We start from the raw sequence: 24,279 nt of genomic DNA on the forward strand, positions 1-24,279 counted from the left end.
CGGCCGCACCGCCCACGGGGGGAGGGGGGCGGGAGGAAGGGGGTGTGAGGGAAAGGCCTCACAGCGGAGGGCGGGAGGGAGCCGGTGCCCCCGCGGCGGTGGCCAGCGTTCCCGTCCGCTAAAACACGAGATGGAGATGGGGGTTAATGCCTTCAATTATCGTTTTTATCTCCCTTTGGAAAGTTGTGGAGGGAGTTACTGGGTTCCCCAGACGGAGGCTGGAAGAGCCAGGCCTGGCCGCCCGTTAGTGCTCATCTGGGCATCTAGAGTGTGCTCGGGAAAGGGTGAAATGCAAACACACATGTTCCAGACTTCTATTGAAATGTGCGTTTCAAGCACCTTCACTCAAACAAGATCTAAATCTCCTAAATTTTTTTTCTTTCCAGGTATTCTTCCCTTTCTCAGACTGGGAGAGTGTTACAGGAGCAGGCAGTGGGGTGGTGCCAGGACAAGCAGGCACAGCAGAGGAGAGTCTCTGTAGCTGGAAGCTGCAGCTCGGTTTAACTCCTGGAAGGGCTCTCGACTGGGGGATTTGAGCCTGCACGGGCTGCAGTGCCACTGGAGATCGAGCCTGAGCCTTGGAAACCAGACGCGAGGAAGCAGAAGGGCTGGGAATGAAGCATTCTGGAGCTAGGCTCTTTCCAAACTCCCAGGGTGCAAAATTACAAGCACTAAAGTAATCGTCATTAGCGAGGCACTGTGCATGCAGCCAAGAAAGCCAAATGAGACAGGTGGGCACAGCAATGGCAGCGCCGCTTTAGGATTGCCCTGCAATGCCTTTAAATCCCCGTTTCCAAATTCCAGCGGAACTTTGGATTTCATTCTTGGAATTGCCTGTGGTGTTACTTTTGCCCGTGGTGGCTGATCCCCATCTCTGGGCCACTCCAAGGAAGCGGAGATGCTGCAGGCATCAGGCTGCTTGTACTCAGCAGCCCGTTTTTCCCACTGCTCTCCAAAAAGTTTTTCTTTCCAGTAACTTTGGCTGTCTGCGTGAAGTGACTATTCCCAGAGAAATCCATATTTCTGCTGCTGAGCAGGACCTGCTGGCACAGAAGGAATGGATGCAACAAAACCTCATGTTGTGCAAGAGGACTGAAAATGCTGGCTTTGAGAAGAAACACAGCCCTGGAAATAGTAAGGGAGGGTGAGTGTTTGGGTTGTTTTTCCATGGAAAAGGTTTACAACCTTTTCCTCCGCCTCCAGCACAGATGGGATATTCATCCCTCCTTGAAGGGAGCAGCGTATCCGAGCTGTTCCCATTCAGAGCCAGCGCTGGTAATCTCCATCCCTGTCCCCTGGTTATTCCTACCAGACACCCAGGACATGAGTCTTCTTGGAAAACTTTTGGTTCTCTGTGCCCACATCATGTGGAATTGAGCTAGAAGGCACAACCACCTTTACCATGCACACAGAGCTTTGTTGGGATTTCCCAGCTCGTGGAAGAGAGACGTGGGCTGGGCACATTCATGGGGCCACATGGGACACTTGGCATCCCCTGCAGCTTTCAGATCTGGACCCAACACTCTGCCAAAAGCCCCGCTGAGCCACAGAGAGCTGCTGCTGACAGCACAAGATTAACAATAAACTGCAAACACTCCCTTCCTGCACGTGTGCTGAGAAGAAAGCTCAGCTGGGTGAAAAAGTTCGGCAGCGAGAAGGGAGGGCCCTGGGAGCCTCCCTTCAGAGGATGAGGGCTCCCTCAGAGGAGCCACCCCGCAATGGGTGCCTGGAGGGAAACTCAAGGGCAGCCTGAGCAGCAGATCACACTGCCTGGGCTGCTCCAGGAGACAGCTGGGTGGAAAATGGTACCTGGAAGGACAGGACACTGCAGCTGAACCAGAACCACTCTGCAGGCAGGATGTACACAGCTCCAGGGATGCTCTCAACACCCACCTCTCCTGCACTCCTGGGCAATGGGACATGCAGCCCTTCCAGATGGATTCCCTGCTGCTTCTGGTTCTTTTCCAGCCTTCCAGTGCTTGTGTCTGACCTCGGTTTGGCACAGCCAAGCCAGTCCACGCCCAGAGCACAAGGGAGAGCTTCTCCCCATGCTAGTCCTAGAAAGACACTGGCATCCCTGACTCTTTTAGGCTCCAGCTGAGCAAACACAGGTGCTACTCTTCACACCCACCAGCTGCCCTGCTCTGGGGCATGAGCTTTCTCGCTGGCTCTAGGGCTTCATTTGCACAAGCTGCCTTTTTTCTTCCCTCATCCCAAAGCCTCAGGCTGTGGCTGGTGCTCTGGGACTGGCATCACTTGCACCTGAAGGCACTGGGGCTGCCTGACAGCCCAGGAGTTCCGCTTAATTTTTGTGCCCTACATGCCTGCTCAGAGGGGATCCAGAAGCACAGAGGCAATGCCTGCACCCCCAAATCATGCAGCAAAAGGCAGCAGCAGGCAGATACCATGGCCAGACAGGAGATTGATGTCCTGGGGCTTGTCAAGGCCCTGAGAAAAGAGGCAGAAACTCAGAGCATGGTGGCTTGTGTCCTCCCTGGCTACGCCAGCCTATAGTGCTGCCTTCCCTCCTGACACTATCCTGCCTGCCCAGGAAAGCTTCTTGCAGCCTGGTTATCTGTCTCAGCCTCACCCAGGCCAGAAGAAGCCCTAAACACAGCCCTGTGCTCCTCAAAGTCCATGTGTAGCCAGGGATGGGGCCAACTTGTTTTCAGAGATCACAGCCTGTACAAAGCCCTAAATTCCCTCCTTCTTCTGTTCTACCCAATGCCCCCACGACAGCAAAGAGGACTGGTCACTGGTGGTATATTTATATATCGATACAAATAAAACCAAAACAACTCCCAAAAAAGTAACGACAACAAAAAGGTTTCTCTGAGAGCAAAATAGGAACATTTACAAATACTTCTGGCTCTGGCTTGGATCAAGTTAATGTTAAATACAAAAAAAAAAAAAAAAAACAACACAAAAAAACCCCAAAAGAAAACAAAACAAAAACTCCCAAACCCATGCCCCCCTCCCCCAAGATTATAAAAAAATAAGAATATACACATTCAAAGAGCTTATTACAGTATAAAGTTGGGGAGGCCCAGGCAGTGGTGGGGGCTGGGGCCGGGGCAGAGGCTCGTTGCCTCTCCAGGGTTTGGAGCTTATTCTTGCTCAGCGCTTTCCCAGCCCATGACTCAACTCAGGGCTGGGCCTGCGGGTTCCCAGTGGCAGCTTGGGAAAGCCGGGCAACCTGGAGAGCCGGTCGGTCCCCATGTCCCCATCACCTCGTACCTAGTGACTCCCACAGCGGCACCCAAGGGGCAGGGGATGCCTGTGAGCTCAGCACCCCCCCGGACAACACAATCCTCCAGATCCTCCCATGAGCAGAGCTGCTATCTCCATGGGGAAGATGAGACAAAGAAACAGGGAGGACACCATCAAGTATCCTTGTGCCTCCAGTGGGACGGGCACAGGAGGGGATACCGGGTCCCAGTGCTGCCCATGAGGGGAAATAAGGGGAAGGGGGAAGACAAGACAGAGCCAGGACCAAACTCACCGCTCCAGAGATCACAGCAGTGAGGTGGCAGGACAGCAGGGACCCTTGGGAGCTGCTAAAGGGGAGGTTGTATATATGTATCTATATAATAGCTGGGGGGTCACAGCGGGGGTATATTATATACACACATACATACAGACACACAGATGGAGCGTCAGGTGAGACCGAAGCATGTGCCTCCTCCTCAGCCCCAGGACTGGGAATATATTCCCTAGGACTTCGGAAAGCCCCTCTCTAGGTACATCTTAGGTGGTCCCAACAACAAAAAACAAACAAAAAACAAACAAACCCCCCCCCCCCCCCCAAAAACCCCAACAACTTGAAGAGAAGACAAACCACCTCCCCAACCAACCAAACCCAACCGAAACACGACGGGGAGGAGTGAGAGCCCCTTCCCGTGCCAGTGAGTGGCAGCCACCGTTTGGGTTGAATAAGGCACAGTTCCATAGCAGTGCTGACAGCTGAGGTGCTCCGGCACCGCCGCTCCCATGGCTCTGCTGAGTCCTGGCGGGCACCGAGGCGGCTCAGGCAGCCCCCGAGGATGGGCAGGGGGGTCTGCAGGGAGGCAGCAGGTCTCAGTGCCCTGGCGAGCTCTTCTCCTGGGTGGCCCGGCTGTGGTTGGTGAGCAGCAGGCCCTCACGCTGGGCGTGCTCGAGGATGGCAGTGTAGCAGAAATAATACTGCTCGGGGGTCTGGATGCTGAAGGCGCGCTGGGTCCGCATGCGCAGCACCGTCTGGTAGATGTTCAGAGTGCCCACGTCCTGCAGCTGCGACAGGCAGATGTCCAGCGCACAGAAGGTACCTAGGGACAACGATGGGGATGGCATCAGACAGCAAATGGCACCATGGCACCATCGCTGCTCCTTGTGAGAGCTGGAGTGGTGGTGCTCAGCCCCCCACCAATCTCCCACAGGCATCTGGGGACTTTTCCCAGGTCTGATAGTTGTGGGAAGTCCTGAGGACATGTGTCTCAGGTCAACCAGCTTGCAAACACACAGTGGGTCCCCGGGATGGAAATGCCCCAGAGAAGCTGGGCTTGTCACCCCACCACCCCCAAACCTCCCCCCTGCCCATTACCTGTCCTGCCAATGCCAGCGCTGCAGTGCACCACGACTGGGGGTCCCCCAGGGTGACCCTTGAAGCGAGGTCCCAGGGCGCTGACAGCCACCCTCTGCTGCTGCTTCACGGCCCCCAAAAAGTCGATGAGAGTGGCGGCAGAAGAGGGGACGCCATAATCTGGCCAGCTCAGGTACTGGAAGTGGGACACCAGCCGCCGCTCCCTGGTCTGGGAAAAGCAGAGGGGTTAGACCCTCTTTCGTCCTCTGACCCCTGGTGCCCGCATGCCATTCCCCCACCAGGCAGCTGTGGCCACGCACCTCTGAGCTGTGGATCTCCAGGATGGTTTTCTTGTAATGGTTGAGGTTTTCTACACCCAGGTTGGTGATGGTGAGGGCCCCAAAGCACACCTGCAAATCCTTCTCCAGGGGCCAGTACTGGCCACACTTCCTCCTGCCTCCTTCCTCCAGCCTGGGAGCAGGACAAGGACAGGCAGGTAATGTCCTCCTTGCCCTGCCTGGGACATCTCCCATGCCACCCAGCCTTGGTCCTTTGGGGATCCCGCAGGGACCAGTCTGTCCTTGACCCAATGTTCCCCCTCTGTGGGGCTCTGGCTGGCACCACTGCTGCAGGATCACTGCACCAAGCCCAAAATGCTCATTTTGCACAGAAAAAGAGGGCTGTGTCCCTCCATGAGCGCTCACCGGGTTGTCATCACGATCACCAGGACGTTCTGCTCCCACACCATGCGCCAGAAGTCACCGTAGGTGTTTTCCAGAGGCCCTGTAGGGACAACCCAGACATCAGTCCAAAACCTCATGGATTTGGGCAACCCCCTTCCCAGCTGCATTCACCAGGCCCCCATCACCTCCACAGGGAACCTTAGCCCCCTCCTGTAGCGGCTGACCCCGGTGTGGATCCACGAACACCACCCGGAGTTGTCACTGCCTGCTGCCCCCAGCACCAAGTCCCTATGGCTCAGCGCTGATCCTGCCTCTCTGCTCATCCCTGGGCAGATGGGGAAAATCCAGAGCTGGGATAGGGGCAGGGAGAGGGCTGCTATCGTGGATGAAGATGGATTCCCTTGCTCTCTCCCAGGAAAAACTTCAGTCCACTAGCTGGAGACTGGGAAGGGAATAAATACACCCAGGGAGGAGTAAATACACCCTGAGAGAAGGGGGACCTGCTGGGCAGTGCCCTGCTCCCTATGCCAGTGGCTGACACTGGGCAGAGAGGCGGAACCCATGGGTGCATCAGGAGCAGAACAACCCCTTGTTGGCTCAGCCGTACCCTGAGTGCCAATGTAAGCGTTCCTCTGCTTGTAGCCATCCATGAAGCTCGCGTTGATGTAGTCAGTCAGCTGCAGGGAGAAAAGCACGGATGAGGTAAGGCCTCCAGAACCCCGTGTCTGGGACAGCTGCGCCAGCTTTGCACAGGACTGTGAGTTTCCATCCTGGGCTGGCTCACCTCCGGGCGGCTGTACGGCTTCGCCAGCTTGACACGGGTTTGGTCCAGGCAGGGCACGTCCCCGTACCGGTTCTTGTCCTGGTTGTAGGGTGCCCTGGGAGGCGGAGCAGAGGGAAGCAGGGATGTATTCCAGGCAAGGCAAAGGCAGCACTCCTCCCTCTGTGCAAGCCTCTGGGGCCCATAGCCTGGGCTCTGCTGCCATCACCTGGCCAAAGCCTCGGGAAGCAGAGCCCCGGCCAGGTCCCGCTCCCTGCGGTCCTCTGCAGCTCCTTTCTATCCCCAGAGGCTGCAGGACTCACAAAGGGGGCTCACGCCATCCCTAGGCCGGGGTTCTCTGTTGCTAACCCCAAGCACCACACGCTGAAGAGGCCGATGGACCACCATCCAGCAGCAGAAGCGTGGGGAGGGGGAGCACCCAGCTTTTTGGGGCGAGAGGGGCACCTGGCTCCCTCCCACTGACTCACAAAGAGCAGACGAAGGTGCCGGCCGGGCTCCTGCGCCGAATGTCTTCATACTCCTCGTAGATGCCACGTTTCTGCTTGTGGCTGACGTGATCCAGCAGCTCCTGGAGGGTGACGGACTTGGGCCCGGGGACATGGACGGAGCCATTATCTTTGGGGGCCGCCAGCGGCACCAGGATGAGCTCGTCCAGGGGGTCGGGGTGCCCGTTCTGCTGGGGCAGGAACCGGCAATTCCAGCTCAGGGGGTCCAGTTTGAGGGACCCTCCAAGGTACTCGGGGAGGCATTCCCGGGGAAGGTGTTCCTTCAGCTCTGACATCTTCACCATCTGCACCTGTGAGGGGAAGAGGAAAGGCAGGGGTGACTCCAAGAAGGCTGGAGAGGATTCAGTGGGGATGGGGACAGGGATGCCAAAGGTCTGGTGCTCAGCAGCTTCCAGCAGATGGGGCTGAACGGCACAAACTGCTTCCACCACCCTGTCCCAAAGGGAAAGCAGCCTCAGCCCTGCCCACCGAGGGTCCTGTGCCAGGAGAGTCCCGTGCCAGGAGGGTCCCCACTCACCCGCTCCCGCAGCTTCTCCTTCAGCAGCAGGCTGATGATGGAGTAGGGCACGCGGAACCACATGGGTGCTCCCACAATGAAAACCTTCTTGAGCCGAGCTGGGAAGGCACCCTGTGGGCATGAGGAGGGGGTCAGATCCACTCTGCTGTGGCAGGGGACATATCCCAGCAGAGGTGACAAGCAGCAAAGGGACCCCATGATGGCAATGCTCCATCTGAAGCGTGCCTTGCACGCTCACAGCTGTGCTTGTTTTTATGAGTCGATAACGAAACAAATTACTTCCTTGGAATTAGGTAGGCAGAGGGTTTGGCTCCGTGGGGGAGAGGTGAAGACGGGAACTGGGATTATGCAAAGAACACACCCAGGCCAGTATTTACTGTTACTGCTTTTTTTTCCGGAGAAGGGAGGAGGCACCAAATGCCAGCACGATTAAAAAATAATTTGCATCTGTTTTCCCAAAAGCACTGCCAGCAGCTGTGAGAGGAATCCAGCCTGGGGACAGCTGATCCCTCCCGCCCGCGCGACACCGCAGCCACAGCCGGGTCCAGCCTGGCAAGCTGCCAGCATCTTCCCGAGGTCCTGCGGGGCTGGAGCTGGTGCTCCTCGGCTGAGACGTGGTCAGTGTGGTCTGGGGTGAAAATTGATGCCAAAACCACAGAACTTTGGGTTCTTGGTGAGCAAGTGGCCCACACACTGTCCCCAGACACCAGTTAACCCCCAGGCACCACCTTGAGCAGATTGAGGATCTTCTTGCTGAGGTCCAGCTCGAAGTTGGTGTACTGTGACCCTGCCATGTCATAGATGAACACCAGCCCATTCCTTTGCGTCTCAAAGCTGAGAGGGAGAAAAGAACAATGTCAACCCCACAACATGCAGCCACTTGGCTCATGCATCAGCAGCTCTGCCCCACACTGACTCCCAAAAATCCCTTCCCATGCTTCCAGAAGGACTCACAGACCCAAACCTTGCTTCTGCACTTCCCAGCTGCTCCACCACCTCTTCCTACAACCCTCATTTAAGCCTGACTCGAGCCTTAAGCCTGCCTCAGCAGCATCACCCGTGATGGGTAAGGTCACAACCAGAAAGAACCCAGCAGGATAAATGGCAGGGGAATGTCCCGGGTTTATATTTTTGGCAGGGCTCACGTTACGTCTGGCTGATGGTGGGGCTGCCTCCTCCCCAGCCAAAGCCTGCAGGAATCTGGGGCTTTGCTAAACTGAACCCAGGGCGTGGACAGGGCAAAGCTGCAAAATGCCTGGTTCAGGGCTTGGGGGATTTTGTTCCCCTGCTGAACAACCCCAAGGAGGACAGGTTGAGATTCAAAGCAGGGAATTTCAAGCCATGGGGACCAGTGACCTCCCTGGGAGGGAAGGGGCTTCCTGGGAACCCTACAGTGTGAGACAGGGCACCTCTGCAGAGGCAGGCTCACCTCTCCACAGCTCGGTCCAGCAAGTAGAAGAGTGCCTGGAGCACCACATGCTGCACACTCTTGCTGGGGTGGTGCAGCTTGGCTGTGAACAGGGCGATGGAGGCTCCTGAGGGGTCCCGCACGCTCTGCCGAGGGAACAGGGTCAGGCTCCCGCAGCACCCATGCGGAGCAGAGCTGGGATAAGCCACCCAGCTGGGATAACTCAGGGGGGGAACACTCCACCTACCAGAATGGTGAACTTCCCGCTGAGCAGCTCTGAGCGCAGTGGCTCCTCATGCGGCTTCAGCTTCACAATTCCCTCCTTCAGCCGTGTCTCCTGCGGGCAGGGAGGGGAGTGACAGGGGGCACAGGCATGGCCCACCTCTGCTCCATGGGGCACCCAGCCATCCGAGGGCATCTCTCCTCCATGGGATCATTTTCCAGCACACCCCCCAGGTAACAGGTAGAGCAGCTTTGCAACACCAGATTGGAAAAGGCATGCATGGATCTGTATCCTTAATATATAGGGAAATGCTCTGTGGGCAGCACACACCAGCCAGGAGGGCACCCCATGAGCTGCTCCAGAGGAGGGGAAAGGATTGGGATCAACGAGATCTCCATGGCGACCCGCCTTGGCTGAAAAAGGATTTTCCAGCTGGATAAAACTTGTAAGGGAGAGAGAAAAAGAAAAAAGAGCAGGGGGAGGGTGGTCCTAGGGAGCAGGGATATCCCGCAGAGCAGGAAGCCCTTTGGCTGGGGGGTTCCAGCCCCCTCACTTACCCGGTAGGAGTGGAAGAGCTCAATGGCCCGCAGGACGTCGAACTTGCGGGCCATGAGGAACTTGACAGCCACATTCCAGGAGAGCGGGGACACATTGTACTGGCCTGTCCACTTGTTGATCTCCTCCAGGAACTGCTTGGTTGCCTGTGGGAGAGATCAGGGGTGTGTGGTGAGACAGGGTGAGAGGAAGAGGAGGAGAAGGAGGACTGCCCGAGGAACATCCCTGGTCATTGTTGAAGCTACAGTCCTCAACAGACAAGGCAGCCTCTCGGGGTGAAGCAGGAAGCTCCACTACAAAAGGGGTAAGGGCAGCGGCGATGGAGACGGCAGAAATGCCACATGGGGAAGGGAGCAAGGGGTGGGAAAAACGGAAGCTGGGGGACACCTATGGAAGGGAGAAGGGGAACAAAAGGAGAATTTTACAGGCAACAAACTACTATTCAGACACAGCATCCCCAGCACAGCCCCATCAGCTGGCAGCGGCCTCCGGGGGCTGCAGCTCCACCATGGAGCAGCGAACTTGGCTGTGGGAACACAGGCAATGAACATGGAGGCCTGATGCTTCGACCTGCTACAGCTCACGGATCAGCTCGCCCAGTAACACCAGTTTCACACATACATGGAAGACCAGGAGGGTCCCAGGACACAGCTTTGCCTTCTGCTGTGGATTGATCCCCTGTCCCACACAGGAACCCCAAGAGAGACGGGGCAGCGCAGCCCAGCCTTCCACCACATCCTGCTCAAAGGATGCAGGCAGGATGGAGGGAGACACCAGAATGCCTTGCTCCCCACCCAGGCACACGGCAAAATGAAACAGCTTCCATCCTCCCTAGAGTGGAGGATGGCAATGCTGTCCGAGGAGGAGGAGGGACAGGGAGTGCTGAAGGCTGGCTCTGGGAGCAGGGAGCACAGGCAGGCGGCGGTGTAGGATGTCAGGCAGCGGCACGAAGTTACTGGGAGCTATTCAGAGTTACTGGGAGCTACTGAGCCAGAAAAGCTTGTCGGTGTTAATGACTTCCGACAGGAGGAAGCGAAGGGCCGGGGTTTATCAGCGGTGTGAGGCTCGGCAGGGACATCGAGCCCCTCTCACGGGATGAGCCAAAGGAGCCCGGCTCATCCCAGGGGTCTCTCTCCCAGTGCACTGCAGCCAGGAGCTCTCTAACTTGGTCCCAGAGTCGCAGAAAGCAGCCAGACAAGCACCACAGGAAAATAAATGGAGCAATACAGGAACCGTCTTCAGCCTTAACACAGCACACATCCACACATATAGGAATATATCCTATCCATAAACATATCCTATCCAGTATATCCTGGGCACACCTCCACTATGCCAGGGCATACCCCGAGGTGCCCAAAATCCAGGGCTGCAGATGCAAACCCAAAATAACAGTGAAGATAATCCTTCCCCAGCACGTGCAGGATGGTCCACATACGGGAGTGAACACCAGGCACAACTCCCACTGCCCTCAAACAGTGACCAGAGCCGACACCACAGCCTGAGATGGCAACGATACCCTAAGATGGGAAGGGCGTTCCCAGATGATGGGAAGAGGAGCCTAAAGGGCACGATGGCAATGAGGAGAGGATGAAACCTGTGGCTCAGGTCTCCTTCTTCAACATCTAACCCGTCACACTTCACGCAATCCTATTTCCAGCATCCGTCACGAGGGATGACTGGCTTTTTGCAAGGGGAAGGCTCACAAGAACAAGCGCTGGCTTTGCAGGCAGCTCAGCCATGAATTCCAGCTTTCCCTGGGAATAAAACCAAATTCCAAACTTACCAGTGCCACCATTCAACAGCAGGGAGCCAGGTGTTACGGGGCTGAGCATCAATGCCAGCCATAGCTCTGCCCACTTCGTGCACTCCACCGGGTCTCACCATCATTATTCCTAGCCCCAATTCCACATGGATTTATACAGGTGTCAATCCCAGCAGAGCAGGGATTGCTCCACGTGCCGAAAACAAAGCCCGTGACCCAGAGCTGCAGCAAGAAGCCCTGTTTCGGCAGCACTGTGAGCGAAATTGTCCGTGGCCAGGCATTTGGAACAATGCTGGTCTTTGGAGTGCTGGCGTCATCCACGTCCCCGCTCTGCTGGAGCAGGGTGGTGACAAATCCACCGCTGTCGGAATCCGGGGGTTCTTCCAGCCCTCCTCCCCCAGGCAGCAAACCTACCCTCCTTCTTCAGTGTGGGGAAGTGGGGGATAAATCTGAGAAAATTGCAGCTGGGCTGAAAACCCTCAAGGAAAATTGGTTTGGCTCCTCGGGGATAGGCGAGGGAGGGAACTGCAGAGAGCCAGCAGAAGAGATGTCCCAAGGCTGGCCTAAGAGGAGAAGGGTGAATTTTCTCCTGGCTTGCTGTCGGTAACAGGGGAGAGTGGAGGAAATCTTGATGGTCCCGACAAGCATGAAGGGGTGGCAGGAAGGGCATGTTCCAGCCCAAACCACCACTTACCCACAAAAAGAAGGAAACTTCCATTATTTTGGCTTCCAAACCACCAAGAGCAGCACCAAAGGCAGCCTTCTCCACACCAGGCTGATGACCCAAACCTGGAGCCATTACTGCAAACATCTCTTCACCTTCTCCGTCCAATATTCCCACACAAACCAAACATCTCAGATCTCCCTCCTGGGACGCTGCTCCCACTGCAAACCAGCCTTCCCTGTCACTGCAGGCTCTCCAAAAACCCTCCTTCTGGAAGCTTTGCCTCCTCCATGACACAGGAAAAATGCAAATCTCAGGCACCTGTGGGGACAGAGGGCAAGAACACTCCCCATTCCTTGAGATTTTATCACCCTGGAGAGAGCAGTACTGCTCCCAGGAGGAAAAAAGCCCGGTAGCTCTGCACTTGCTGAGCAGCAGCACAGGCTGCAGGAGGGACTCTTCTATGGAGGTTTTGAGAACACGGCATCTCCGTCCCAACCCTCCCAAACCTTCCTGTAGAAACGAAGCATTTTTAAAGGAGAAAACCAACCAGCCAACCAACGGGAAAACCGACCATTTTGGAACGAAAACAGGACCTTTTGCCTTCGCACTGCCGTCCTCAGCGCCACCAAGGTGGCCAATGTGACAGCCCGAGGGGGCAGAGGGAGCCCGGCAGCTTGCCCAGTCCCGCTCCCAGGCTCCACATCCCCATCCAGAGGGAAGCCCAGCGGCCGCGAGTGGGCAAGCCTGGGGAAGAGGACAAAGGAGGGGACAGGCAGGGATTGCTCCGGCCACCCGAGGCGCCCCGGCCGGCTCCTGGGCCCCGTTCCCCGAGCCCAGCAACATCCTCCCGCGGTGACGCAAGGCCGGCGGAGGAAGCCGGGACGTCACGGGAGGCCTGGGGCGTGGGAAGCGCGTGCACACGCATCCCCACGCATCATCCCCACGCCAGCCTGCCCACGGCAGGGAGCCCTGCCAGCAGGGACACGCTGCTCTGGGGACGGGGGACCCACGCCCCAGCACCCGCGGCACGGGCCTTGCGAGGGCTCCTGGGGAGCGGGAAGGCTGGGGCGGGTTGCGTGGATGGGGGTTGTAGGGTGGGTGCTGCGTGGGTTGGGAGGCTGCGGGTTTGGCGGCTGCAAGGATGGGGGGCTGGGGGGGGGGGGGGGGGGGGGGGGGGCTTCCCATCGGGAGAACGGCCTCGCTGGGAAGAGACAGCCTTGCAACTGGGGGGTAGCTAAAAAACGATGGGAAAGGAGCGGTGGGGGGAAGGAACCCCAGGGGTCCTGCCCAGCCCGAACCGGGGAAGGGGAGCCCGGCGGGACCTACCTGCTCCTCCTCGGCGCTGAGCTCCGCGGCCATGCTGCGCGCCGGGCCGGGCCGGGCCGGGCCGGGCCGGGCCGAGCCGAGCCGAGCCGAGCCGGGCCGGTCTAGGCGGAGAGCGTCCCGGCGGAGCCCATCCCCGGCGCTGCGGGCACCGGCCCCTCCCGGCGGCGAGGGCGGCTCCGCCCCGGGGGCCCCGCCGAAAGTGCCGAGAAAATTAAAATGTAAAAAAAAAAAAATTACAAAAAATTAAATATCTATATATGTGTGTGCGCGTATGTCTGAGTCCCCCGGGAAGTTTGGCTCGGCCCGGGAGCGCCGCTCGGCTGGGCCGGGCCGAGCCGAGCTCCCGCCCCGCTCCGCTCTGCCCCGGCGGGGGCGGCGGCAGGAAGCGCCCGCAGCCCCCGGTCCCTCCTCCCGTCCCCTCCCCGCGGCTCGGCCGACCCCGCAGGGCGGGCGGGGGACAGGAAGCCCTCCCCGGCGGGGGGCGAGCGGGGGGCAGCAGCCGGGATGGGGCCGGAGGGGCCCGGTCCCCCCCTCCCCGCTCCGCGCCGGCTCCCCCAGCTCCGGTTCCGGCCGCGGCAGGCGGGAGCACCGCCGCTAAAATGGTGGCAGCATCCTCCTCCCTTTGCTGGTGCTGGATAAAATTCCCGGCAGCAGCATCCTCCCTTGCTGTTACTGGATAAAATTCCCGGCACAGCATTCTCCCTTGCCGGTATTCCAGCCTCGCAGCCTTCCCCCACGAGCAGGAGTCCAGGATTTCCAGGCGTCTCTTTCCACTCCCGCCTCTACGATCCCTAAGTTGCATTTCCCAGCCGAGCGCAGGTGTCAGCGCCTCGATGGAGAGTCCCGAAGCTCCTCCGGGAAGGAGCGGGGATCCCGGGAAGCACAGCAGCGGTCGCTCTAAAAAGCCAGGCCCTGGGACAAGGGGACATTTTGTTCAGCCGAGGAGCACTGCGCTGGCAGCGTGCCGGGAGCCGGAGCCTGTGCACCTAACTGGGAGAAAATGGAAGTAGGGCAAAGGGAAGGGGCTGAGCCCCGGCTAGATGAGGGCTCCAGGCTGGCTCTGTCCCCCGGCGCCCCAGGCCAAGTCTCCAGGTCGAGCTGCCCGCTCAGCTCTCCTGCCCCAGGCCAAATTTCAGCCCCCGGTGGGGTGACCCCTCCAGTGGAGCGGCTGCCTGTTCCAGCTGGCAGTGGGATCACACCCAGCAAACAGAACAGTCACGGCATCAAACTGCGCTGGCCCCTGCGACTTCCGTTTGACACCCTCTCTCCAAACACAGCCTTTCGTTCCCAACAGGAATTGTAACGCAAATATTTATTTCTCCAGTCCAGCTCGTGCTTTTAAAAGGGAAACTATGAGGCATCATCTGGAGCCGGCGGGAAGCTGCCGTCGCTTCCCTCTTGCTCTCCTCTATCAGAGCACACAGCCCCTCTTTGCCTGTATTTCCTGTCCTTCTCTCGGCTAGAGGACCTTGGAAGGCTGCTGGAGGGCAGTAACCTGAGCTGCAGCTTTCTCTGCCCTCAGGGATGCACAAATCTTCCATCCAGATGCCCACCTCCGGGTTTAATTGCCTGATGGAAGGAAAACTCTGCTGACAGGAGGCTGGATGCAGTCTCCTGCTCAGCGCTCTCCCTGCAGTTGTTTGCCAACCAAGGAGGCTGAAGGTGGGAGCCTCTGAGGGATGGGGACGTTAAGGCAGTCCAGGTGCTCATCCTCTTTCCCTGGGCTAGCTGCTTCACATGTTAAAACAGTAAATTAAGCAGCTGTTTCAAAGAGACAGCTCCGAACACTGCGGGGCCAGGGTGCCACCTCCCTCCCGGGGAAGGGGAGTGGAGGGCAGCTCCCTCCCACAGCCAGGCCAGTTCCTGCTGCCCGCTGGTATCATCCATAGCGGCTGCACAGCCAGATGGTCGCACACAGCCCACACGCTTGGCACAGAAACCAGCCTTTTTCTGGGAAAAACAGGGGGTGCAAGGGCAGGATACAAGTGCACCCGCTATCTGCAGGTGGCCATCCCCACTCTCAGTATCTCCTCCAGGGGTATTTCCATAGAGAGCTGACAGGAGAGTCCCCAGTGCTGCCTTGAGCCTGATCTCCCTCCTCCTTTTCATCCCCCTCTGGAAACCAACCTGGGGACAGTGAGAACAATCATTTCATCCCCCTAAAACCAGGGAGGGGGAGCAGCCGGTGCTTAAAAAGTGGGATTGGGCTGGGATGAGAAAGACAGGACAAGAGACTGAAGTACCTTGATGTGCAGAGAATTAAACCCACACAAGCGTTTCCTCTGCTCCAGTCAACACTGGAACCAATTTTTCAATCCCTATTTGGGAGGCACAGCACGCATCCACCCTTAGGTAGCAGGAAGACGCTCAAGAATTTGTCTTTCTGAGAAACCTTTTATTTGGCACGATCAATGGTAGCGTTTTTCAGAGTGAAACCATTCCTTCCTCCCCCCACTGAGAAAAGCCTTGAGGAGAGAGAGGCTTCTGCTGCGCTTGCGCCGCACAAAGCCCTGTTCCGAGGCAGGTCCTGCTGCAACGCAAGGAAATTTAGATTTTTCCAAAAACGTGTGGGTGTGGAAAGTCCAGCCTTTGGATTTACAGCAGCTCACTGCAAACTTTTTGTTAGTAACAACTTTCATCGAAAAGGCCTCAGAGAACAGCTGGATCAAAGGCTGAGAAGCCCCGATTTCCAGGGCTGGGAAGGTGGGGCTGCTGCAAGGGTCACAAGCAGCAGCTGCACCTCAGAGGTCCAAGCACTGTTCCTATGCTGGAGTTTTGCCAAGACTCTAACAGAAGCAGGGTCAGGAGCTGAACTGTATCCCTGCACTATGGGGACAGATCATTTCCCAGCACATGACTGCTATAGCCAAGAACCAGACAATCCTGTTAAGGCTTCACAGAAGTCCTGGCAAAAAGTCTGTAATAGCAACAAATACAAAAAATCCAGCAGCACTTAGGGCAAGATATTCTACTGTCATGCCCTTTAAACAAAGCCATCCTATCATTATTACTCTGCCCCCTCTCAGGAGCACGATGCACAGAGGGAAGCAGGGAGCCTTTTCCCTGCTCCCTGCCCAGCTGGCCTGTCCCAGCAGCTTAACTCTCCATCTGGCTCGCTGCTCCATCCCAGCCCTCCGGAGACTTTTCTGGCTGAGGGGTGGACAAGTGTTCCAGCTCATAGTGTCCGTTCCTCGTGGCCACCTCGCCGCTTGGGTGGCCCTTTTCTGCCGCCAGCTTTTTACTCCTCTTGCTCTCGATGATCTGCTGGAGCTGCCGCCCGGCGTAGTCCGGCTTGGCCGTGAGCACGGTGGTGGGCACAGTGAGCCCCAGGATTTCGGGGACCATGTAGGGCCGGAGCCAGCCCACCAGTGGGGTGCTGCCGGGGGTGTAGTGGGTTTGCTTGTGGTAGAAGAGCAGCCCGTCAACCTGTGGGCAGGAGAGAGAATGAATGAAAGGGCAGAGCTGAAGCTCCTGTAGGTGAATGACCAGGCACCAGACAACGGCTCTGCTCTCTGTTTGCAGGCCAAAACCACCAGCTGGATCATTTTTCCTCAAGCAGTGCAATAAATAGCGGAAGGGAAAGAAGAAACCTGCAGAGCTCCTGCCCTGAAAGATCAGCGACTCCCAGATGGCTTTAAATTGTCAAAGGCAAACAAGTCCAGCCCAGTGTCGGCACAGAACAGTGTCCTCTGGATGCTTTCATCCCATTCTGCAGAAAAGGCAGCGGGTTTCTGAATACGGCAGCCCACTTTACTGGATTAGGGTTATTTTAAATAATACATTTGGAAAGTAATTAGTCCGAGTGTGTGACGCCAAGGAGCCCCGATTCCTAACAGCTCTTTCAGCTGGCTTATGCCAAAAAAATTCTTAATGTTTCTCAGGAGAGAACTTCTCCCAGCAATCAATGACAGTTAAGGGCACTCAGGACTTTAAAGGTTTAAGCCCTAACTCTTGTGCTACTATTTCCACACTCCGCAGTGCTGCAGCTGGCTGACGTTTTCCCCACTTCCCCACTGTGCTCAGGGGTTCTCATCCCCCCCCCCTCTTCCCACGCCTCCCAGGGGTGTGCTCTGCGAGGTTGGATCCTGCTGTCAGGCTGACTAATGCTGGAGGTGGTGCTCCTCTTAGCTCAGCTTCACAAGCTCTTAAAAGGCCATTTGGCTACAAGGAAGAGTGGCTGAGTGGGCAGAAGAGAGGAGAACAAGAGCCCACCCCAGGATGAACTGCTCCCAGGCCCCTCCCTGATCCTACAGTCCCCAGGACAGACATCCTGGCTGAGCACAAAGCAGCATATATCCACTTCTGCTCCATGGATGCTAACCTCTGGCAGAGAGGGTAAAGCTTCTGGCACTATTCTGTCCATAATTTTCAGTCACTGCTAACATCTTGCAAAAGATCCCAGAAAAAGGGGGATTTCTGTGCTAGGAAAACATAAAACCAGAACAGTAAACATCATGATGAGCTTGTGCAACCCCTCTGGATATGTAAAGTTAAAAGCTTTTCCCTCACCCTGCCTCCTGGGAAGAACCAGATTCTGTAGCGCTCCGGTACATCCAGCCCATTCCTGTGGGTGTGTGGCACTTGATGAGCAACGGGGACTCTCCAGCACCCACAGGAATGTTTTGGTAAAGATCAGAGCCTGGAAAGGCCTTCCAGACCACTCCAAATATCTACCCCAAGCTAGAGAATTCAAAGGAGTTCAGCCGGGTGAAGTTAGGTCATGTTCTCCATTCCCTGATTGAAGTGACTCCTATATTCCTTCCCGTTTATTTAATTTGTTGGCTGGGTCCCTACCCTGACTCACCACAGTGACAGTGGCCACATCAGAGCAAGGACTGATGCTGTCCCTAAACGACTGAACCTGAGGAGAGACTGACCTGGCAGGATTTAACATTCCACAGCCACGCTTTCCAGATTTTAGGTGCTTAACAGTCCTCCCATTCCTTCCCATCGAGGTTTCTCAGAGGCTTTGGCTCCCCTGCCTTCGTGGAAAGCATGGTTTTACTCAGATCTGTGAGGACAGTAGCTCCCAAGATCCACTCCAAAACCCACCTGAAATTCAGAGCCAGTCAACTGATCCAAAGTCTACTGAACTCCAGGGAGTAAGATTCCACTGAATAGAGTGGATCAGGCCCTAGCTCTGAGGCTACAGATTAACTCTGAAGACCCAAATCTGAAAGCACTGACCCCCTCTGTGGCCACCACACACACACACACACACGAGATCCCTGTCAGGATCACCAGATGCTGGGTCCAGACCTAAAACCACCTGTTACCCTTCGTCCATAGTCAGGATGTATTTCACCTCCTGCAAAGTTTATTCTGTCCTGTGCCAGTGGTAGAAGGTGTTTTTGGGGATTTTTGGGCTCCCTCTTGTGACACACCACAGAGACCCACGGCTCCCTTCCTCCTGGAAAAAGCACCATGGTTCTTCCCGTGGTGTTTGGGCTGCCTTGAGCCAACTTGTATTTTGCTTCTTAGGGTCACACCCTGATATGGCAGAGGGCCTGGGGGCAAATCACAGCTGGAGTCTGTTCAGCTCCATCTCCTGCTCCAGAGTTTCACAACAGCCTCCTTTGTAACCCAGAAGTCTGCTGCTGTGACTGCAGAGGGCAAATACTCCTCAGCCTTTCCTCACGGGAGCAGATGCCTCGGGAAGGAATGAAGACTTTACTCGGGAAAGCCGGGAAAGCCAGGAATGACTGTTTCTATGGAGGCACTCGGAGCACTTATTATTGAGCAAGCCAGCTGTAAAAAAGCTGGGAAGCCTCTTCAATCCGTGTTCAGAGAGGGTCTGGCAAGACCAGCGGGTGGTTGGGACTTTCCAACTTGTTCTGATGACTGTCCCGGCTTTTACGAGCAGAAGGCAAAGTCTGCCCTCCCAGCCGAGTTAGTGCCCTTAACTTAAACCTACACCTATGTTAATGGCTAACTCGGGATGGGAGAGCACGAGAGACACCGTCACATCAACGTGGCTTTTGGCTTCGTGGGACAAGAAATTTCTGTGGAGGCTGCTCCTGACGTAGGGCTGAGACTGGGCGCTCCCAGGAACAGCTGCAGCCACTAGAGGAGCTTCTGGCTCACAGATGTTGTCACTGTCACTGGGTCGGAATGCCACTGCCTCCTCCATCCTCTTCCCTTGCAGTGACAAGCCAGCCAGGGCAGGCAAAAGCAGCCAGAGCTGATTCCATGAGGGCCTGCGACTCACTGCTCACAACCACATGGAACTGAGCTCGGTGGCACATGGATTTGCCTGTCCTGCCCTTCCCCAAAGGTCAGAACACAACAGCTGTGTCAGGGGAGGTTTAGAGTGGATATCAGGAAAAGGCTCTTCCCCCAGAGGGTGGCCAGGCACTGGAATAGGCTCCCCAGAGCAGTCATCATAACCCCAAGCTTGCCAGAGCTCAGGGAGCCTTTGGACAACACTCTCAGAATCCCAGGGTGGGATTCTTGGAGCTGTCCTGTGCAGGGCCAGGAGTTGGACTTTGATGCTACCAGCAGGTCCATCAGAATATTGTATGATTCTATGATTCTGCTTTTAAACCTGATGTAGCAAACGCAGGTGTCCTGTTCAGTCCTTTCTCTCACAGCCAACTGCCCCCAGCTCCAGTACACCTCAGGCACCCATCATGAACACCCAACCCCCTCAGAAACCATTAGGATCTTACCACCACCCTTCTCCTTCCTCCCCACAAAACAGCCAGGTGCCTTGTCAGAAGCACCGACACCAAGGAAACACACACAAGCCTACCCAGGGCAGTGGTCAGTACCAGTTTTGGCCCTGAAAAGGTCAGCTGTCCATCACACTGCTATGTGAGCCTGAGTTGTGCTGCTTCTGGAGGCAGCCTGAGTGTCCTCTCATCCCAAAAGGCTCTTTCAGACACCGCCAACTGCAGCAAGGGCAGCACAAACACAGGGAGTGCCATGGTTTAACTCTTGCTCGTTTGTGTGGTTGAATGAGGCTGTACCTGGTGACAAGGCAACAGGTCAACCATGGGCAGAAAGGCATCCATCCCACATGCAGGAAACAGCAACTTGGGAAGCTTCCTGCAGCCTCAGGAGAGCAAATTCCCAAGGAGAGGGGATTCACTGGATCTCTCCCAGCACTGGCAGAGGTGTGGCAGAGCTGTTGCTAAGGCTGGGGTCCACCCCTGTGTGTTCTCACCTCAAAGGGAAAGTCCGTAGCCAGCAGCTCACGCAGGCTGTCCAAGGAGCAGGGGAAGTTCTGCAGGCCCACAAATTTGTACTGAAAGAGTAAGAGAGGGTTAGAAGAGGCAACCGTCTGGTCTACAGGAGAACAGGCTGCTGAATCCAGCACAGGTTTGTAGGCAGCTAAGAAGGAAGGATTCCTCCAGTGCAGGATCTGGCATAAGAGGGAAAGGGTGAGGAACAGCTCCCGCATACTCCTGACACCTTTTTTCCCAAGCACCTAAGACTGCAGGAAGGACTTTTCAGGAGACCTGACCCAGAGATGCTCTTCTAACCAAAATAGAAAATTATGACCTCCGGGCAGGATGCAAAGCAGACAGACGTCTGCTCCAGGCTGCTGGCTCAGCCAAGCCAATCTTTCCACCCAGGAAATGAAAGCTGAAACAACCCCCCCTTCATTAGGTAGTTATCTTCTGGATATTCCTGTTGGAGTCAGGACAGGATGTTCTCTGAACACAGACACCCTCATTGCAGTCAGCCCCATTTATCACTGAGATGCTCAGCTCACAGGAGCTGCTCTGCTTGGCCATGTCTGAGCAGACAAATCTCTCATGTCTGTGCCCAAAAATCACATTCCAAGCTGCTGTGGGTTCTAGGTCTGACCCCCATGTGCAAGTCTTCAAAGGAAGAGTTTTTATCCTGGCTCAGCAGGAACTCTGGGTGGCAATCCAGCATTCATGCCGACAACTTCAATGATCAGTTTAAACAGAGGGAAGGCTTAAAGCTTTACAAACCCACAAGACTGCAAGAATAAACCCCATTGTAGTCAGGCTGCCAACCAACGCTGCTCCTGAAGAAACCACACTGGTTTTCCATTCCATTACAAGGGAAAGCTAAAAACAGCATGGAAGTTAGCTGATACCCTGCAGTGTGATCTCCCTTAGCACTTTGGATGGGGGAAAAAACCCCCACTGAACTCATTTACAATATGCAGTGGTTCTATTTACATCCTGACCACGGCATCCCATTTCATCAGATGTACACTTTGAAGCCTGATCTGTGAGGGGAAAGAAAAAAAAAGAAAAAAAGCTTCCGCTTGTGAAAGAAACTGCTGAAGCCTGCTGAACAGGAGTGCTTACCCCCCCAGCCTCCTCCTCAGTACAAAAGGACTTACCGGATTAATTCTGCTTTTCTCTCCCAGCCCTTCCTCCTCTTGGATTTTTGAGGAGAGCCAGAAGAATCTGAAGTCAGTCTGTGAAAGGAGGCAGAGTTAGTGAGCATTCACCACAAATCACCTGACAGCGTCTGCTGAGTGTCTTTGTTCTGCTGCACTCACTGGGAGATTTACAAACTCAACTTCACCTGCAGCACCAGCACCCCAAACCCTGCTGCTCCTCCCCAAAACACGTACACAGTTATCCAGCAGCCCTAAAGCTGTGAAGATGCTGGTGCTTAGGAGAAATATCCACCTTTTGCAGAGTGAGCTACATGCAGTGCTGGAGCAATGCAGCTCAGGGAACAACAGGGAAGGCAGGGACTCGGTACCTGGCAGTCATAAACAGGGTGTCCTCTCCAGCACATCACGTCCAGGATATAGTAGGTCTGCTTGGCCTCGTTGTAGATGCAGTCCAGGATGCTGTACACTGCACACACAAACACAGGGAGGTCCACACCTGCTCCAAACACTGCCCAACCCAGCTGGCAAATGCCAGGTTACAGCTCTCCAACATCAATCCTGCCCTGATGTGAGACTGCGGCGTGCAGAGGGATCCCCTTCTGCCAACAGAAACAGCAACCACAAAAAGCCTTGAGCTTGAGGAACCCCAAGAGGCTGCAAAGGGACCAGTCAGAGGCACAGCAAGCAAAGCCATGTTTCAGAAAATGGCATTTGCCAGACAATAAGCCTCTTTTTTCAGGGCAAAAAACATTAATTCCAAGAGGTATTAAGGAAGATGACACCATACAGAGGCCTCTGTTAGAGGACAGAGAGGATGTTGGGGTTTAAGAGTGTCAGTCAAACAGGCAGCTTATTAAAATACGTGGCAGGACAAGGGGCAATGGTTTTAAACTGGAAAAGGGCAATTTGAGATTATATGTTAGGAACTCTTTCCTGTGAGGGTGCTGAGGCCTGGCACAGGTTGCCCAGAGAAGCTGTGGCTGCCCCATCCCTGGAAGTGTCCAAGGCCAGGTTGGACAGGGTTTGGAGCAATCTGGTTTAGGGGAAGGTTCCCTAACAGTGGAACAAGATGAGCTTTAAAGGTCTCTTCCAACCCAAACCATTTGGGGATTCTATGTGCTTGCCTAGCATAAAGGCACTTGATATTGTTTCCATCTAGTTATCTCCAGAGATACAGAAACAGGCCTGAAGCTGACCACCCCCAGCACAAAAAAGGGGCATAGCTGTGGGACTTGGGGGAGCTGGAGGAACAGCACTGGGCCTGCAGCACACACACTCCCAGGGAGAAGCAGGCAGCTCCCCTCTCTCTATCCCAAATGCCTCCTCACACCTTTGTCACTGGTTGAGTTGTGCCGGTTTCCCCCCGGCAGCAGGGACGGGAACCTGTTGACACAGAAGCCACTCTTGGTGTAAGCTGCTGTTGTGCCCTGTGAGGAGAAAAGGAGAGAAAAAAACACAGTCAAGCCAGTTTTATGTTGGCTGGGAATGAGCACAGGTCCTTTAGAACTTACCCTGGAGGCCACGACGAGAGCCCTTTTCCCGACGGGACATACCACCACAAGCCACTCCTGCTCCAGATCTGAGGGGACATCCACCAGCCACTCTGACAGCATCAGCTATGGAGAGTCCAGGGAGAAGAACCAGTCAGTAACAGCTCTCCTGAAGTTATGGACAACAAACAGCTCAAGGATAAAGCAAGGAGGTTTTAACTTTGCTTTGACAGCTACACTGGGTGCTTTTGAGGCAGCTGGCACTGCTTGTCACCCCCAAAAGGGCTCCTTCCCTCCCTCTAATGAAGTCCAACCTGCCTAACACAGTCTTCCCCAAGTCTTTCTCTTGCTTCCCAGCTGCTGACTGAGCTTCACACCACAGCACAGGGCTCACAGCCCTTGATTGGGCACACCACACCTTGGCCCCCATTGCAGCACTTTATTTTTAAAAACATAGCAGGGCTTAGAGATCCCAAAATATTAGGAGTAAAGAACCTGGACAAGTCGACCTCTTCAGAAGTTGCCTAAGTGGCTGTGTGTTATCTAGGACCGATACACACCGAGGCTGATAAAAGCCAGCCAAGTTTGCCCTTCCTTCCTTTCCAAACACAAGGAAAGACAGAAATCTTTAGCTGAATGCTGCCTATCAGGGTACTCATGCTGCTAGCTGAGCTGAAATCTCCCGAAGTGGGGAACACGGGGATGCCAGGTTAATGGTTGGAATCAATGACCTTCGAGATCCTTTCCAAAGTAAGTGATTCCACAGCACACAGGCATCCCATCTCCACCTGTTTTCCATTCGAACTCAGCATGTTTTGGAGGTGAACTAAACACAGTTTCTCTGTGAGCACCAAGCCGGGCAGGACACACTCCTCTCAGCCCCCAAATGGCCATCACCGTGGCCTCAAACCACCCCACATCCCTGCCCCACACCTCGCCACGGGCACACAGATGGCTCCTCACCTGATTGGCGTAGCGCTTGGGCAGCTTTTTGCCAGCATCCACGTCCATCGCCTCTTCCTCCGCATCTTCCCCTTCTCTGTCCTCGTCCTCGCTCTCCACCCCTGCCCAGTCGTCCTCCGCCAGCCTCCTGGCATGGTTCACGTAGTCCAGCCGCCTCCTGCGGTCGAGGAAACAACCCGGTGGGGAAGCAGGTCACCCACGGCACCCCGCACACCCAGCCCGGGCCGCTCCCCACAGGCGGCCTAACGCGCCCCGCGCTCCCAGGCCGGCGGCGCCCGCCCGCTGCCGCGCTCACTCTCTCTGGATGCGGAGGAGGCGCTGCCGGCGCTCGGCCTGCCCGGGGCCGCCGCGGGGCTTGTAGGCGGCCAGACGGGGGTGCGGCGCGGCCGGGCTGCAGGGCCCCGCCAGCCCCACGCCCGCCGCCAGCGCCGCGCTCAGCTCCTCCATGGCAAGCCCGGGGCCCGACACCGCCTCCTCCGCATCCAGAGAGAGTGAGCGCGGCAGCGGGCGGGCG

General features: G+C 56.0%; 2 protein-coding genes across 4 annotated transcripts; both read right to left on the reverse strand.

Moving 5' to 3' along the window:
• Window positions 1-2,746: 2,746 nt before the first annotated feature.
• On the reverse strand, window positions 2,747-13,348 carry LOC121672576 (tyrosine-protein phosphatase non-receptor type 9-like). 3 transcript variants are annotated; one of them, XM_042045270.1, is made up of 13 exons: window positions 12,987-13,348; window positions 9,234-9,377; window positions 8,701-8,790; window positions 8,475-8,599; window positions 7,774-7,879; window positions 7,046-7,156; window positions 6,490-6,818; window positions 6,026-6,119; window positions 5,849-5,918; window positions 5,263-5,341; window positions 4,879-5,029; window positions 4,580-4,787; window positions 2,747-4,304 (listed from the first exon to the last, which is right to left on the reverse strand). In XM_042045270.1, the coding sequence occupies exons 1-13, from the start codon at window positions 13,017-13,019 to the stop codon at window positions 4,078-4,080; spliced, it is 1,767 nt and encodes a 588-aa protein (XP_041901204.1). In that variant the 5' UTR covers window positions 13,020-13,348; the 3' UTR covers window positions 2,747-4,077. The 3 variants fall into 3 exon arrangements, with proteins under 3 accessions (XP_041901204.1, XP_041901203.1, XP_041901205.1); XM_042045269.1 differs by lacking the exon at window positions 12,987-13,348 and adding an exon at window positions 11,688-12,211; XM_042045271.1 differs by lacking the exon at window positions 12,987-13,348 and adding an exon at window positions 11,015-11,655.
• Window positions 13,349-15,360: 2,012 nt separating this feature from the next.
• LOC121672578 (snurportin-1-like) lies at window positions 15,361-24,225 on the reverse strand. Its single transcript, XM_042045273.1, has 8 exons — window positions 24,061-24,225; window positions 23,766-23,922; window positions 22,824-22,928; window positions 22,643-22,739; window positions 21,681-21,778; window positions 21,310-21,387; window positions 20,152-20,232; window positions 15,361-16,412 (listed from the first exon to the last, which is right to left on the reverse strand). Exons 1-8 carry the CDS (start codon window positions 24,210-24,212, stop codon window positions 16,083-16,085), a joined length of 1,098 nt encoding a protein of 365 aa, XP_041901207.1. The 5' UTR covers window positions 24,213-24,225; the 3' UTR covers window positions 15,361-16,082.
• Between the last annotated feature and the right edge of the window lie 54 nt (window positions 24,226-24,279).

Source organism: Corvus kubaryi, unplaced genomic scaffold (genome assembly GCF_017639235.1).
Source record: "Corvus kubaryi isolate FWS band 111438036 unplaced genomic scaffold, C.kubaryi_AGA036_p1.0 62820, whole genome shotgun sequence".
Taxonomy (NCBI): domain Eukaryota; kingdom Metazoa; phylum Chordata; class Aves; order Passeriformes; family Corvidae; genus Corvus; species Corvus kubaryi.